The following is a 15,675-nucleotide window of genomic DNA, read 5'->3' as shown; positions in this document are numbered from 1 at the left end:
GCCTCTTTGTCCCTTAAAAAGAAGGAAATAATATTGGTGACTTTGCATGTTTGGACAATTCAAAGGGCATTGATTCAAACTCCAAACAAAGAACCCTTCACCAGTCAAAGACGCTTCCAGTCACCTTCTCGGAAAACTCCCATAATTTCTCGGCTTCACTACTCGAAATAGCGAGTGGGTTGGCTTTATCGCTGATCTGGCAGTCTGAAAGATACGCTCCAAAATTCCCTTCTTCCTCGGCCACGCCCACAGCCAACTTTGGATCCAGAGCCGCGACAAGACCAGTAGAAGCTCCAGCCCCCAATGACTTCACACTGTAAAGCCCAGCTTCACCGAGTTTCTTCGCGGCGTCAATGGTATCCTGTGGGAAGTTTCTCGCGAGTTCCGTACCCCAGATGACACCTGGGTGGGCAGCAACTGACAGAATGCCGTATTTGTCGAAGAGCCGTTTGGTAGCACCGATACTGAAAAGAACGTTGGCGACTTTGCTGCGGTCGTAGCCATCCAATGGAAGATATTCAGCATCTTCAGCATTTTCGTAGCCCCAGAGTTTCATAACCTTATACACTGGCTGCTCTGCCTCAGGAAGGTCTTTGTTCTTTTTATCAAAGTTCATATCACTCCAGCGCATACGAGAGGTCATTGGCGAAGCAGAAGTAATGTTGACAATTCGGACTACTCCTTTTGGTTTGCCCTCTGCTGCCTTGATGAGCTTGGGCATGATGAGACCGGTGAGAAGCCAGTGTCCGATGTGGTTCGTGGCGAGGTGCATCTCTAGACCGTCTTGCGTCAGGGTACGTTCTTGAACACCCATGACAGCAGCACTATTGATAACAAGATCAATGGTCGGGACGTCGGACCATGATAGGACTTCTTCGGCTGCCTTTCGAATGGACGCTTGGCTGGAGAGGTCTACCTCTAGAAAGCGGTAATTGACGTTTGGAAATTCGGATTTGAGAGCATCGATGCTGTCTTGTGCCTTGAATGGGCTGCGGGTGGCTATGATGATAAGAGCTGGGTCTTGCGTAGACTTTGATCTGTTAGATGTGAAGCTGCTGTATAGACATTGACTTACAAATGCATGGGCGGTTGAGAAACCGATGCCGCCACGGTTAACACCGGTGATGAGAATAGTCTTCCCACGAATACCATCTGCAAAAGCTTTGGCGACATCGATATCCTCAGTGTGAGCTTCAAACTCAGAGTACGTAGTAGAAGGCATAATGAGAGAGTCTCTTCAAAGCAGTAGTAGAAGTGTGTTTCGATGAATGTGTCTTCAGTGCCTGGATTAACAGTATTTTGGAACCGGAGAACCTCTCTATTTATGTATGAATCTGATACTCCTGTCAATAGTGTCGTAGCCATGCATTTGTGTGTACGACATCCATGAACCAATAAGAGACTTGCTACCCGATTTGGAAACCCAGTCAAGCCAAGACTATGTTGTCCAATGGGAGACTTACTACTCAATTGGGTTAAAGATCTTACACTATACTGCTAGAGTTGATTGGTTGCATTATGATAGATGATAATATCATATCGGTAGGCAAGGAACTCTAACGGAATTAACAGCATGTCTCAAAATAGGATGATCCATCGGCCGTAACTCCGTCGTTTAACTCCATATCCAAACTCCGAACCTTATTCCACAGCGTTTGTCCCGATATATCATGGATAACGCTCATCCAGGGAAACTTGAGCAAGAAATTCCGTGCATCGTCCCACGTTACAACGCCAATTTCTTGAGCCTTCTGATGCAATCGTATCACCATCCACTCCAGATCCTCTTTCTCCGAGACAGAGATCCCTCCCAGAACCAACATCCAAAACATAAACTCATCCCCAAGTTCATCCGACGTTTCCAAAGCTTCTTTGATACAGGCCGCTATCAGTCCAGGCTTGGCAAGTCGATTTTGATGGTTATTCCAAAACATTGACACCATGAATACTAATAATCCAATATGATGAGCCGAATCGACGTCTTGTATAAGCCTAGATTCATTCAGTGTTCTGAATTGTAGGAGTCGGTAGCAGATGGATATCAAAATCTCTTGAAATTCGATCAGATCGAGAGGCTTTTTGTCGATGTGCTTGTTGAATAGGTTGCAAACTCCCATGAGATCAGAAAGGGCTTGTTTGAGGACAGCCTGATTCGTGAAGTGGCTTATTTTTACGTTCTGTAACGTGAAGCCTCGGAATGACAAAGAGTGTCGTATTTCTTGTATTCTATCGCGATGGAACAGCGGATAGTCGCCTTGTTGCAAAGTGAATAGAATATCAGTCCTTCCAATAGTCAGTGTCCGCACAATCACTTTCGGATAACTCACCCACCGACAGATCTTGGCCGCCACAGCACCATCTTCTATCTTCTCCAAACCCCCGCGGAGGTCAACAATCCTTTTCATACCCTTCACATGCGCCTCAGCTTCAACGTAGTGTCCTGCTACTTGCTCATGATTGATAAGCGCCATGACAATAGAAAGTGTGTGATCTGATAAAGCCTCGTTCGTTGCAAGTCGTCTCGATAGTTGGTCCAGAGTTTGCGATAGGCACGAAAGGGAATTCGAACAGCTGTAGCCTGCGCCAAGGTATGTTTCGTTGGAAGATTGTATCAGAGCCAGAGAGCAATCGTATGCTATCACGGTTAGTACACGGCCATAAACTTTGAGGGAGTAAATACCGGGTTTGCTGAGAAACATGATTTCTAGCCATCGTAGTTTGTATTGCTCAATATCAAATCCCAGCTGTGTCGGATAAATCAGGTTGATGGTAAGGTTAAAGACTAACGCATCAGTGACAGTAGAGTAAATGGCATGTACAACTCACAGTCATGGAGAGCTTTACTGGCAACCTTGGTCACCGGTACAGGAAACGGAAAAGTGAAAAATTGAGTGCCGATAGGTCGTGCTATTCTTTCCAGGGCGTGATATCGAGCAACTTGACCGACTTTGGACGGTCGGTGAAACGTTTTGCCTGCATTTTTACCTTTCATGACATGTTGGCGCATCAGCCTTTTCGAGGTCTTATCGGCGTGTAAGCCATCCACGAAAAAGAACGACTGCTCCATTGTGCGTAGTTGTAAGAGTCAGCTTAAATGATGTCAGCGTAAGCAATATTTGTCCCTTTGCCTAAACAAGTGCGCTTATTAATCGCACTTATACAAGTCTCCCCCATAGACTTTAATATTCAGATGATTGATGTCAATTATAATTTTAATTATATTCTTAATACTTGTCTTCTCATGTTTTTCATACTCTACAAACCAGGTTCGATCACAATTTCCATTCCAGATCTTGAAAGAATCAGTTGCAGTGCCCTTCTCGATGTCAATTTCACTGACATAAATGCCTGCAGCAACTTCCATATAAGCCTTCCCATCATTATCCCAAAAAAATGTCTGGATCGATTTCGTTGGCCGGGTTCTCAATACGAACAGGACCACTCCATGCAAAATCGTCATAGGAATCCTTGGTTGCGAAGAGAAGGACAATGGGTCCCCATCCATCAATCCAAGAGACGTAGGTGGTTATGAGATAGAATGTGCCCTGTCTATATCGGAGGGTAGAAGCCCAGGTGCCCTCATGCTCCAAGCCTCTCCTCGAAAGCTCAGGTAGTTGTTCTTCCTTGGTATAGAGCCACTCATAGAGCTATTGGTTTACATATTACTACTTGAAGATTGATACCCCGCTTTAGAAGTTTTGTATAGCCACAATCCATAATCTATTCGCTTGCTACTTATCTCCAATCTATAGATGCTATCTTCAACTTTCAATAATGGCATCGAAAACCCTGAATTCAGAGCCTCTGCTTCCCGATCCGGGGTCAAAGCCGTCAATATACAAACCACTTGCGGCCAGAGAGATTCGTCTCCTCGTAATCCAACCAGGTATCTTTCGTGAGCGACTCAGGTGCATCTTGAAGACGGTTTCGCTCGACGACGAACCATCACCTCGCTTTGAAGCACTATCGTATTGCTGGAATGATATTCGAGACACTGTTATAGTCGACGATGACACGATATCCGTTCCCTCAGATCTGGCATGGTTTCTTCGCCGATTGAGACGCAAGGCAAGTCCGCGCACAGTTTGGGCAGATTCTATCTGCATCAACCAAAGCGACAACGTCGAGAAAGGACATCAAGTCAACATGATGCGTGAGATATATCAACGTACTACCGAAGCTCAAGTTTATCTCTGCGAGACCCCAGGTTCGAATCGGCAGCAACAAGAAGATGAGATCCAAGATGACGAGTATCAACCATACCATTGGTATGGCGACAAAAGAGACGTCCATCTCTCTTCGTTGCTTGCGACATATGGCAACCAGCCATTGAGCTACATCATGATGGATATAGTAGCGATTGGGTTGTTGACATGCATTAGCGACCACTTCTGCTTGCTGGAGAAAGATATAACGGCTATCAGTGGATTTTGGGATTTTGCGATACACACTTTCTCATTCATGGTGGAGCAGCCGTGGTTCTCTAGGATCTGGACATTCCAAGAAGCGGTGCTTCCAAAGGCCGTGTCGGTGCACTTTGGAGTCTGCGTCTTTCCTTTAGACATGATGCTACTTGCAACACAACGAATCCTGCCTCTCGCAGGAACAAAGGCTCCTTCTTGCTGTGCGTCGACTTGGAAGCGACTACCGCCTTTGGGTGCACCTGCTATCGGTCACGTTGACGGACATTTGTGGGACCTCAATCTTCATCGCAACTCGGCACAAAAGAATGACCAGAGTCAGGTAATCAATCATGTTGATTTGGTTCTTTTATTGGAAGCCACCAGAAACAGGCGCTGCCAAGAACCTCGGGACCGAATATATGGACTGCTAGGGCTGGTTCATAACTGGCGCTTCGCCGAGCCAATCACGCCAGATTATTCTCTAAGTATTGAAGAATTGTACATGACAGCGACATGGAAAGCAATGACAGAAACGCAGACGACGGTGCTCCTTGCATACAACAAGCCAAACAAGAAATTGGTCTTGCCATCTTGGGTACCCGACTGGTCACAAACGTTAACGATGGCCGAGAAAGCGTCAATACCTCTGACGCTGTCTTCGAAAAGTTACCCCGGTCGCCAGGTCTTTGAGCTTCTGTCCAACAACCGACTGCGCCTAAGCATGGTATTTGTTGGTAATATTCAAAAGGTCCTGGATCTTTCCGATTTTGGTGTTGAGAAGACCACTGACACTCCTCTGTCCTGCGATGCCATCATTGGAGCAATACGTACTTGCCGGGGAATGGTTGGCTTGCCTACCGACCACGAGTCAACGGAAGAACCTGTCAGGTCTAGAGATAAGTTGTTCAGAGAGCAGATTTTGACAGACTGCTATTTCTATGAGACCAGAGGCTATCGGCAGTGGAAGAAGAACGAATGCTCAAAGCTGGACGAGCAGCCAACCGACACGTTTCATGGAGGCCACGCTCAATGTTTCTTCACCCTGGCAGACGGTCGTTTCAGCCTTGCCAATTTCGAGTGCTCTACGCAAGATATGGTTTTTGCAACAGTTGGTGGTCTGTCTGTTTATCTAGTCCTTCGACCGTGCAAATTAACTCAGACGTGGACCGATGTGGAAGAATGGGAATTGAGAGGGCCCTGTGAGCTCTGGGACTTTAAAGGAGACGCCAACAAACAGCTTCCCCAGGAAGATGTATGCTTTATCACGCTAGTATAACCCCAAGCCTCTAATAGTCAATAGTGTCTAGAGGTATGAAATGCTGTATAGACGACCGATGCAAAAGTACTTCAATCATGGAAAGAATTCTTGTAAACTTCGCGAGGCAATACCACGTTTGATAACATGTGATTAAAGTTTCTTCGACTTCCTACCGGCGTATAAGCCATCCACGAAAAAGAATATTTCCTCCATTGTGCGTAGTTATAAGAGTCAGCTTAAATAATGTCAGCGTAAGCATTTTCAGCATTTTCGCCTAACAGTTTACTTATTAATTGCATTTATATAGCTCACAGATTTCAGTATTCACATGATTGGTGTTAATTATAATGTTTATTGTATTCTCATTACTCATCTTCTCATGCTTTTCATACTCTACAAACCAGGTTCTCAACCCTGGAATAAGCAACTACTCGTCTCATAGTACATTAATTAATAACACCTGTTTAGACCTCAACAGCACCACAAGGACCACCGTGGGCGTGGGTGTGAGCGCTAGTGCGCTTGAAGATTTGAGCGTGGTCGGCGTCCCTTCGTCGGGTGAGGTGGTTCACCTGGGGAATACCCTTGAAGCTCTTGGCGTACTTGGCAACAGAGTTGGCAATGGCCTGGGTGTTGACGAGGAAAGCCTCCTTGTTCAGGTTGTCGATGGTGTCCCCAGCCTTGTGGTAGTTGATATCATAAGCAACACCAGCCTCGCCACCAAACTTCTTGGCCTCCTCCTCAGTCTTGAGCTGCTCAGCACCGGTGAAGAGACCACCAGAGGGAATACCGTTCTCGATGAAAGCGGCGTAATCGGAGCGACCGCTGAATTCGGAAGGAACGGAAGCGAGACGCTTGGTCTTGAAGAACTTCTCAAAGTCCTTCTCGATGGCGTCGGAACCGGCAGGGCCGGTCAGGTTGAAGGCATCACCATCACCGTCGTAGATACCGTAGACGTAGTTGGGGCTAGCAATCATGTCAAAGTTGAGGTAGGCACGGATCTTGGCGATCTCGGTGTCAGAGCTGTTGATGCTCTTCATGTAGGCGTAAGATCCGAGAAGACCAAACTCCTCAGCACTCCAGAAACCGAAGCGAACGGCGTTCTTGACACGGTACTTGGTAAGAGCCTTGGCAACGTTGAGGATACCAATGATACCAGAGCCATCGTCGCTGAGAGTTGTTAGTAAAAATCAAAATTTAAAGCGTGTAAACTTACTTGATACCGGGACCAGCAGCGACAGAGTCGGAGTGTCCTCCAACAACGAGAACGTTGTCGTGGTCACCCTCCTTGGTCTCAGCAATGACGTTGAAGGTGACACGGTTCTCGACGGTAGCGTCAACCTTGAGGTCAACGTTGACCTCGCCAGCCTTAACCTTGGCAAGGATAGCCTCACCATCCTCGAGGCTGATGCCGACAATGGGAGCGAAATCGCCGAAAGGCTCGCCGAGGGTACCGCTGAGCTCGCCAGGAACGTTGTTGTAGACGATGACGGCAGCAGCGCCAGCAGCCTTTCCGTTGGTGGACTTGGCAGAGAAAGCACACTCTCCTCGCTTAACAAGAACAACCTTGCCAGTGGACTCGGCGGGGAAATCGCTGGCCGCACATCCGAGGTTGGAGGCAACAACGAGAGCACCAGAAGACTCACCAGCGGGGGTGTAGGTCATGATGGCGGCAGTAATGTCATCACCGTCAGCCTTGAGGGAGGCGGTACCGGCAGAGTACAGCTCAGTGAAGGGCTGCTTCTTGACATTGTAGTAGTTGAGGGACTTGAGGGTGTTGTAGAGGTAGTCGACGGTGGCGTTGTGACCCTTGCCTCCAAAGACACGGGTATCGTCGTTGGCCTCTGCAATGTCCTGAAGCTTCTGAGCGCCAGCCATGAGACCCTTGAGGGTGATGTCCTTTTGGAGCTTGAGCTCATTGACGAGAGGCTTCTTGGTGGAAGCGGCGGCGAGGCCAGCCAAGGCAAGGACGGTAGAGTACTTCATGTTGACGAACGAGAGTGAGTAGAGGGATGAAGAAGAGGTGAGGAGGGAATGTTGATGGTGGAAGTGGATTGATATTTATAGGTGTCGATCATTGTGTCTCTGTTGGCAAGTGCATACCAAGGTCTGGGCAGGTAGGAAAGGCAGGCAAGACCAAGCAGGCTGTGCTTCTTGGTGATAGGATAAATGACTACACGGCACTTCTGCATAGCACAATAACGAATGCACCAATCATGCCCCAAACTCCGATTACGGCGCTCAACCCAAAAAGGAAGTTCCAGGGATTAATATGGCGATCGAATCTTGGCGTCTGGTCTTGTCCCCCGCAGGAACTGCCTCTTCCAGGAACTAGCGCCGACTCAAATCACACCTCGCCAGGGAACTTTTGACTCGCTCTGAACTATGTTGATAACGGGCAGGTCCATAGACTTGGCGGGTCTTTTTGATAGCACGCGATTGATTAGCTTATAAGTGTAATAATAAGCATCATTCAAGCTTATTCGTTCCCGCTGCCTTGCCACCGATAAATCGTTTATCTAGATACTGACTAGTCGGACCCATACATATCTTCTCACCGGTTCTTTTGTATTGTCTGGGGTAGAAACAAAAAGCTAGTCTTGTATCCCCCAGATCATAGATAAGAACCTTGTTCAATTGAGTTGTGCCACCCAAAACGTTATATCCGTTAGTTGCCCAATCTGTACTTGATTCCGTCCACGACCGACCATCTTATCCTACTACGAAACAACAACAACAGACTGGTCGATCGAGTGTTACATTGACTTTTGCCATCTGCAACTACTTCAATTCATAGCAATGATCTACTAGTTCGCTGCGGCAATATGTACTGTAACCTAGCCTTGTGAGGCGAATCGAACAGAGTGGGAACAAGTCCGGTCAAGATCTGAATCAAAGTCTCTCGTGAGATGTGTATGGCTGGTTGTACATGCTTGATTCCAAGAATCGGGACGGAATATACCCGGGAGTCGTTCCGTTTGTCGTTTCCATGCATGTCGACCTGCCAGACAAACATTAGCTTCCCCGCGTTACATCAAGGAATGTCGATGAATTGGGTTGTCTTGGAAAAAGCCAACGGCTCACCGTCTTGGTTTAATTAAACTCTAAGTTTGTTGTCGCTGAGTTTGGAAGATGAATGACAGTGGATGCACAACTTTATTTGCCTACGCCAAATCAACTACATATTTCATTGATTGGCCAAGACGTATAGAAACATGAGCAAGTAGATTGTGATGAAATCAATGAATAGATTGTAATGGAATCAGCAGATCGATTGTAATGACCCGTGTTTCTTATCGTTGTTTCCACCTGTTTGACAGGATATCAAAGATTCACCTGTCTTGATTGATTCCATGTCGATTGGTGCATGTATTTACCACTGGAAAACAAGCTTTTAGTGTTTGCAGAGCCTGGAAGGCCTGTGGATGCGAAGTCACAGCCGTCTAATTGGTTGAAACCACCTTCTGTCACGGACGGGATTCTTACCTAATCATCGAGCACCCAGTCTTATAAAATCCTCGACGTCTCATTGAGATTATCACCATTAACAACCTTCACACGCCCCGAGTAGGTGGCAGAAATGTTGGTCTCTTATATCGTATATTATATCGACACTCGAAGAGGTCTGGTCTAGGCACTGACTTCGTCTCTTGTTCTACAAGCGGCTAATCTTTCTCAGGTACTTCGACCCTGCACCTCTTTCGTTCACGTACTGATCACCAAGCTGATGGTTTCCCCCGTCTACTAACCGATCTCCTCGACGGTCCTCCTCACTCCCAATATATATATCTCTACTCGAGTTTCGACAGACAAATATCAGAGCGAGACAGACGGTAGAAGTACCAGGTGATAGTCTCGCATGGGCTGAACCTTTTCTGCGCCTTGCTACGAACGCGGCCCTCAACATCTGCTCGACGTTTACGGAGTCTGTACCAAGTCCGGCGATATACCCCTCGAGGAGCCAGAGATGAAGCGTAAGTTCTTGACTCTTTTCAAGCAACTTCTGCTTACCGAGGCCAACAGGAGCCCAACGGAGTTTGTTGGATATTATATATAAAAGGTATGTAATAGATGGATTCATATTTGATTTCATACCCTCAGTATTTGCCAATTGGGCTTGCGCTAGCGAAATTAATGGTACTGCAACTAATCATCTATAGCCGGCACAGGCAAGCCACCACAAGATACGCCTTTCACAGGCAAGCCGCTGCAGGACATGCCCTTCACTCGGGACCCCTTACTCCACCCCGGGCACCCAATTGGAAGGTCTTACCATTCTGCATCAGGATCAATTCGGCTGGGTGCTTGAAACAACTCCTACAAGCCTATACCTCCATCATTGCGTGATAGCTACCCATTATCTTGTTTTACAACCCGAGGTTTCAAGTGGGTTAGCCTTCAAGGCTGGAAGAGAGTAAAAGGCAACACCTATGATGTCAGACGTCCCATATCCTACACACCAGACCCAACGCACGCGAGCCTGGCTGATATGTCAACCCTTTGAGGTGCGATACCATATTTGACAGCATCCGCGAAAGGTTGCCTCTGTTACAGGACTTCAGCTTTGACGGAGAGGAACCCTACTTTCGACAGGACTAGCACCATGATGGCAGGATGAGATGGATGTCCGATATTTGGGGTTCGCGCAGGGTTGGTCTCGTCTGAACCATCCACACCGACGGACATTGGGGGCATGTCCAGGGTGGCATGCCAGGGATGCCAGAGTTGTTGGCGTTGGCCAGACATGCGGATACCGAAGCGTTGAAGAACTTGATTCAAACAGTTGAAGACGTAGAGGGTAGTAGGAGGGCTGGCCTCTGAGTTTAGGATACAAAACTAGACAGCCTAAGAACCATAGTCTAAGTAGCATAAACTGACCTGTTTTTCGTCCCTTATGTTTCCAGCGGTCAGTTTTTCTAATAGCTTGAGGATAGACGCAACGCAAGACGTTAATATTTGCTAGCTAATTAATAAATACTATAACGCAATCTTTGATTCATCTTATCCTAACAATTGTGCGACCAGTCCCTAACATGCTATAACTTGTCAAACCTGTAGCAATTGAGCACTACAACCAGACTTTACAAGACAAAGCGACCTCGCTATAGCAACAATGGCCTCCGAAGGGATGCTGCTGTGGCTGTGTTTTGTTTCTCTCTGTCGTTACTCCTGCTGCTGTTGGTCTTCGTGAGTGGCGAAGAGAACATCAACAGGCTCCCGATTAGCGATGGCTGAGGTCTTCTGAGCACTCAGCAGTATTGTTGGAGGTTTGTAAGAGTCTAGTTCGCGCCGTCCCAAGCGGCAAGATGTCTCAAGGGTCATCAAGGCTGATCGCGGTGGTGGTATAAATTCTTCAATCAGCTCGTCGACAACATGATCGATGTCTCTAACTGCCAGCTTCCTCCCTTGAGAGCCGATCCTGGGGGTGGCATGAACTCTTCTGCAGTCCGGCCGTTTCCATCTGCTGCATCAGACGCCGGAATCTTGGCCCCTGAACCGAGTGCGAGCAGAGCTTGGCGATGAATCGAAAGTTGAAGTTGAAGAAAAGCTTGGACTAGCTTGGTCCACATGTCTTCTCGCTGAATCGGACACTGGCTCGGTCTTTTTGATGCAATCATTCCTAGCCTTGGTTGTAGCAGGCACCTCTGGAAGTACATAGATCCGGATGTACAAGTATCGAATTATCATTCTGACGGCAACGGCATCATCGTTGGAAAGGTCGATCTCGCCACTCATGGCCTCCTATATCACTGTTAGCGGCTTTCATCATGATATCGAATGAACATGCCTTGAACTTGCCATCCCAGTCAGCGGCGAAGAAGTGGTCCGTTGACTTCAGTGGTCAAAGAATTGGGCAAATGCGACAAACAATTGCTCCAGTCACCTGGTCAAGCCAGACGCGCGCGAAAAGTACACGGAACAGAACGGACAGATAACGAAAGAGTAATGCACGGCTTGTGACTCGTGGCACGACTTGAAGGCGGCTGTTACCCACAGAGCAGAGCTACTCGAACGCATAGTAAATCTGGCAAGAATCAGCTCGAGGAGGGCTAAAGGGAAGACATTCCACTGAATGGCCAGCGGCAGGCTTTTTGTCTTTACCGATGGTTCGTCGCGTGTTTAATAAAATCTAATGGAAACTTAGTAATAATTCTCTTCTATTGCTCTTACAGAGAAAGATGTAGTAGAAAGTCTAGAGAACATTTTACTTGCTGTCCTTTCTCCTCTCTCTCTGCCTAGGTAGTTGAGGGAAGTGCCAGGACTCGGGCGCGTCAAAAAGAATCAATAAATTCCGGTAGCTCTGGTGGTATCTTGTTCCCTTTGTTGCTCGTTCTCCATAGTAGCTGTGCCTGTTCACACCATCGAAAATGTTCCAAAAAGCCATCTTGTGCATGCAATTTCCTTCTAGCGTCGTGTCCCCATTTCTCATTGTTGGTAATACCTTTGTTATAAGCAAGGCGATACCCAACACAACATACCCCCCATTCGACATTGCCGGTTGCTTGATTGTAATATGGGAGTGCGCAGGACCCCATTAAGTTGAATACGTTGTCCTCTTCCGAGCTCGCTGACTGGGCTTGTACTGGTGCAGGTAATGGTCGCTTGCAAACCAACCTAGCCTGATGAATAGAAACTATGGCAATGCTGTCATTGTATTTTTTCCAAACCTCTCATAACTTCCAGGAAGCGTCTTGAACGACCTCAATTGGGTCAACTCAGCTTCAGTGAGCGAAAACTCCTGTTGGGCAAAGGCGAGAGTTTCCATTTGGATCTCCAGCGCATTTTTGATGCATTTGAAACAGCATCGTTTCCAGGTTAAGAGGGACATAAACCCGCCAAATTCGCCACAAAGACTGCAGGCCTTGGTACAGAGCGCGTCGTAGATTTCAAGCAGAGAAATGTCGGCGGCAAGTCTTATTCGTAGCAAGCGCAGAAAAGTTCGATTCCATACGTGACCATCAGCTGATACTTGTATACTGAGTCTACCGTCTGTCTCGATCTCAATTCCCCTTGCCGAAGTTTGAATAAAGAATATAGATCAAGACGGGATAAGATGTCATGCAACAGCTCGGTTGGTAGCTGATCAAGTGAGCCGAGTCCGACATGCGAAGAAGTTCGCTGAAACGGTATTATTTTTGACGGGTTTCCAACACGCTTCGTGATTTCCTGCAACATACCGAGTGTCGACGGTTCGAGTGAGCCGAGTCTGATATTTAAATTCCACTTGAAAGCTTTTCCTCGAGGCGGTTCCTTAAGACGGGACGCCATGTCCTGACGCAGCTTCTCCAGCGTGGGTGGGCCGAGTCCGATCGGTGTTAGTAGTGGCCGATGAATATTGTAACGATCAGTTGTGGGAAACGTGATCAGTTGGAAACTTAGACCGGGGTAGGCAGCGGTTTGAATAATGGCATCAGCCTGTTCTTCATCGAATTCATATTTGATGGCGGAATGATATCCGGGAGGCACGAGGAAGTCATCAGTGTGGTAATCGGCTAGAGGGTACCAAGAAAGTTAGCCAAAGAATTATGGTCCATAGCATGAACTTACCTAACAATTTCGTCACTTGTGCTCCTTGCAGCTAATTCCTCTGATACTCTGAGGATCGGTAAGCTTGAGTGCAAGAGGCGAGGAACGGTTGTGGAAGGCGTTGTGTCTTGAGTTTTTTTATGATGCGCTTGTCACGTAAAAGAAACGGGGATCGTGCTTGGCGTTGCGTTTGGCGTCTTCCCAATTCGGTCGCCCTTTGGATACAATTTGGGAGCAGAATAAAGAAATAAAGGTTGACTTCAGACACTCATAAGAGCCTTTCGACTAGCGAGCTCATGGGTTCCCGCTATATTGGCTTTAGCCTAGACAGCGGCTCCCAGATCCGATGTGTGGGTCCAAAACAGATACAGCCAGCACTATCAAGGTTCGACAACTTATGCAGTATAAATTATCATTCCTATTATAGTTATATGCTGCGCTTACTCTTAGTCCAGTCATTGCAACTTGACTGATGACAAACCCATGTAAGCAGTGCAGTAAGCTTTGCCTAATCATCCATCAGCACAAATGGTTCTTGGCTGTCGATTAGAATATCATAACACTCAGTCGAGTAAGTATAAGTAGCACAATCATACTTCTCTCAAATAGCTATCTTAAATCTCAAGTCCATCAAACACAGCAGCTCAACATCTACATCAAGTAACAATGTCAGAGTCAACCACCTCTAAAGCAGAAGAATATCGATCTCTTTACCAAAAATACCTCGAATGCTGCAACGCACACGACTTTGAAGGCATGAAGACCTTCTACAAGTCCCCTATCAATATCATGGACAAACCCCTAGACCCAAACGATGTTGTTGCTCAGTTTAGACCTCTAGTGGTGGCGTTTCCTGACTGGAAATGGGAACTACGACGTCTAGTCATCGAGGGTGACTATCTTTCATTGCATTTCAGAATCACTGGGACGCATGAGGGTGAATTTCGAGGATACAAACCGACTGGGCGCAAGGTGGAAACTACAGAGTTTACTCTTTATCATGTTGTTGATGGCAAGTTTGCAGAGGTTTGGGCCTTGATTGACTTTGAGGCATTGGTTGAACAGATCAAATGAGGTTATCAGATAAACTCGGAGAAAAGATGTCATATTCTACAATGAATGAGTGTTGACCCATAACCTCTCAGGGACTCTTCCGAAATGCTACCTCGCCTTTGTCCTCAATCATATCTACCCCTAATCCATTTGAAGGAACCATGATGGTGCCTTAACCAATTTCCCGACATCCGTCAGTGCTCCATCCATAAAGTCAAGGCCTTCCCAGTCACGCAACCAACTAAATTTCTCACGCTCTTTCATACCAGAAATTGCCCAGTCACGATTGCCTACCGCGTCTTCTATCAGAAATTCCATCATCATGAGAGTAGACTCCCTGGACGGTCGGACATTAATGGCTCGAACACTTCTCGGAAACCAGTTGACAGGCGGAAGCATTTTCCCCAAGTTATCTTCATCTAGAAAGTGCACATTTCTCCCAGTACACACTCGAAAGCCTTTGTCGGAGATTGCTTGCTTCTTGTCGATGTACCACGTGAATGAGTGATACTTGCGGGTATACTTGGTTTCGAGTTGCGGCCGGAGTTCGAGCTCAACCTGTTTCTTCTGTATGGATCCGAATGGTCGCCATGATAGATTTGAGCCGGCTGAATCTTGAAGTTTCAGATCAAAGCGACATCGAAGTAGGTCGGCTCTGGACACGAAATCATCCCGGCTGGTATAAATAGACTCCTTTTCGAGATCTAGAAATGACTGTTTGGACCCAGTCCAGGCGGACACCATTGGGTCTGGTGGTGATAGTGATCCGAATCCATATTTTTCTTCCATTGTTACCAGATATCGTCGAATCCAGTCGAGGACGGCCACGTCGCCAAGCATGAAAAGAGCTACCCACCAGACAAAGATTCGAGGTCGGCGCTCAAGAAAGACATTGAGTAAAATCTGAACTTGTTTCTTTTCAATCAATGGCTCTAGTGTGTCCAAGATTGACGCAAGCCACGGACTAACCAGGTTGCAATCGACCTCTGGTTCTCAAAAGATACTCCATAGAGGAGGGTGCAGGCTGAGAACCATAAAATACCGCATGTCATCAACGTACCTCTGAATATTCTGTTCATGGGAACTGTATAAAGTGAACTTTGTTTGGGGTCTGGTGAGATGTGGAGGAGGTAGACAGGGAACGAGCCCCATGAAGTTGTAAAAGGGGATCATAAGCGTAGCCAAGAACGATGCTTTGTACGGCTGCATTGGTTCCAAGGCAGCGTCAGTCGCATCAAGGCCAAGATTGAACAGTCGGCATAGCTCGAGGAGAAGTTCTGTAGCTTCAGAGGAGTTTGGGGGCGATCAGATTTCTGTAGCTGGATCTGAAGCCTTGATACAAATATTGACTTCTGATGCGAAAGAAGTTACCCATGGCGGTAATGCTCCTTCATCTCTGGCCTCCCAACCCATTATGGGACTGAGGATCGCACA

General features: G+C 47.0%; 7 protein-coding genes across 7 annotated transcripts; 2 read left to right on the top strand and 5 right to left on the bottom strand.

The window, feature by feature from the left end:
- Positions 1–81: 81 nt before the first annotated feature.
- Positions 82–1,182, bottom strand: EDB82DRAFT_511662 (uncharacterized protein). Its single transcript, XM_065608907.1, has one exon. It carries the CDS (start codon positions 812–814, stop codon positions 98–100), a length of 717 nt encoding a protein of 238 aa, XP_065463198.1. The 5' UTR covers positions 815–1,182; the 3' UTR covers positions 82–97.
- Positions 1,183–1,487: 305 nt separating this feature from the next.
- EDB82DRAFT_511661 (uncharacterized protein) lies at positions 1,488–3,083 on the bottom strand. The gene is made up of 4 exons (XM_065608906.1): positions 2,827–3,083; positions 2,681–2,782; positions 2,332–2,635; positions 1,488–2,283 (listed from the first exon to the last, which is right to left on the bottom strand). The coding sequence occupies exons 1-4, from the start codon at positions 3,065–3,067 to the stop codon at positions 1,566–1,568; spliced, it is 1,365 nt and encodes a 454-aa protein (XP_065463197.1). The 5' UTR covers positions 3,068–3,083; the 3' UTR covers positions 1,488–1,565.
- Positions 3,084–3,774: 691 nt separating this feature from the next.
- EDB82DRAFT_561108 (heterokaryon incompatibility protein-domain-containing protein) lies at positions 3,775–5,718 on the top strand (the record flags this gene model as incomplete). Its single annotated transcript, XM_025737088.1, has 2 exons — positions 3,775–5,655; positions 5,704–5,718. 2 exons carry the CDS (start codon positions 3,775–3,777, stop codon positions 5,716–5,718), a joined length of 1,896 nt encoding a protein of 631 aa, XP_025591983.1.
- Positions 5,719–5,995: 277 nt separating this feature from the next.
- Positions 5,996–7,807, bottom strand: EDB82DRAFT_578858 (uncharacterized protein). Its single transcript, XM_025737086.2, has 2 exons — positions 6,878–7,807; positions 5,996–6,831 (listed from the first exon to the last, which is right to left on the bottom strand). The coding sequence occupies exons 1-2, from the start codon at positions 7,645–7,647 to the stop codon at positions 6,126–6,128; spliced, it is 1,476 nt and encodes a 491-aa protein (XP_025591982.1). The 5' UTR covers positions 7,648–7,807; the 3' UTR covers positions 5,996–6,125.
- Positions 7,808–11,815: 4,008 nt separating this feature from the next.
- Positions 11,816–12,554, bottom strand: EDB82DRAFT_511652 (uncharacterized protein; the record flags this gene model as incomplete). The annotated part of the gene is made up of 1 exon (XM_065608905.1): positions 11,816–12,554. A coding segment is annotated over exon 1 (221 nt), but the record flags the coding sequence as incomplete, so codon positions are not given.
- Positions 12,555–13,710: 1,156 nt separating this feature from the next.
- On the top strand, positions 13,711–14,286 carry EDB82DRAFT_511651 (uncharacterized protein). The gene has a single exon (XM_025737083.2). The coding sequence runs from the start codon at positions 13,855–13,857 to the stop codon at positions 14,260–14,262; it is 408 nt and encodes a 135-aa protein (XP_025591979.1). The 5' UTR covers positions 13,711–13,854; the 3' UTR covers positions 14,263–14,286.
- A 36-nt stretch (positions 14,287–14,322) lies between these two features.
- Positions 14,323–15,367, bottom strand: EDB82DRAFT_289939 (uncharacterized protein). The gene has a single exon (XM_065607413.1). It carries the CDS (start codon positions 15,079–15,081, stop codon positions 14,383–14,385), a length of 699 nt encoding a protein of 232 aa, XP_065463195.1. The 5' UTR covers positions 15,082–15,367; the 3' UTR covers positions 14,323–14,382.
- Between the last annotated feature and the right edge of the window lie 308 nt (positions 15,368–15,675).

The sequence above is a fragment of the Fusarium venenatum genome (genome assembly GCF_020744135.1).
Source record: "Fusarium venenatum strain MPI-CAGE-CH-0201 chromosome Unknown EDB82scaffold_4, whole genome shotgun sequence".
NCBI classification, from domain to species: domain Eukaryota; kingdom Fungi; phylum Ascomycota; class Sordariomycetes; order Hypocreales; family Nectriaceae; genus Fusarium; species Fusarium venenatum.
This window is presented reverse-complemented; position numbering and strand designations above follow the sequence as displayed.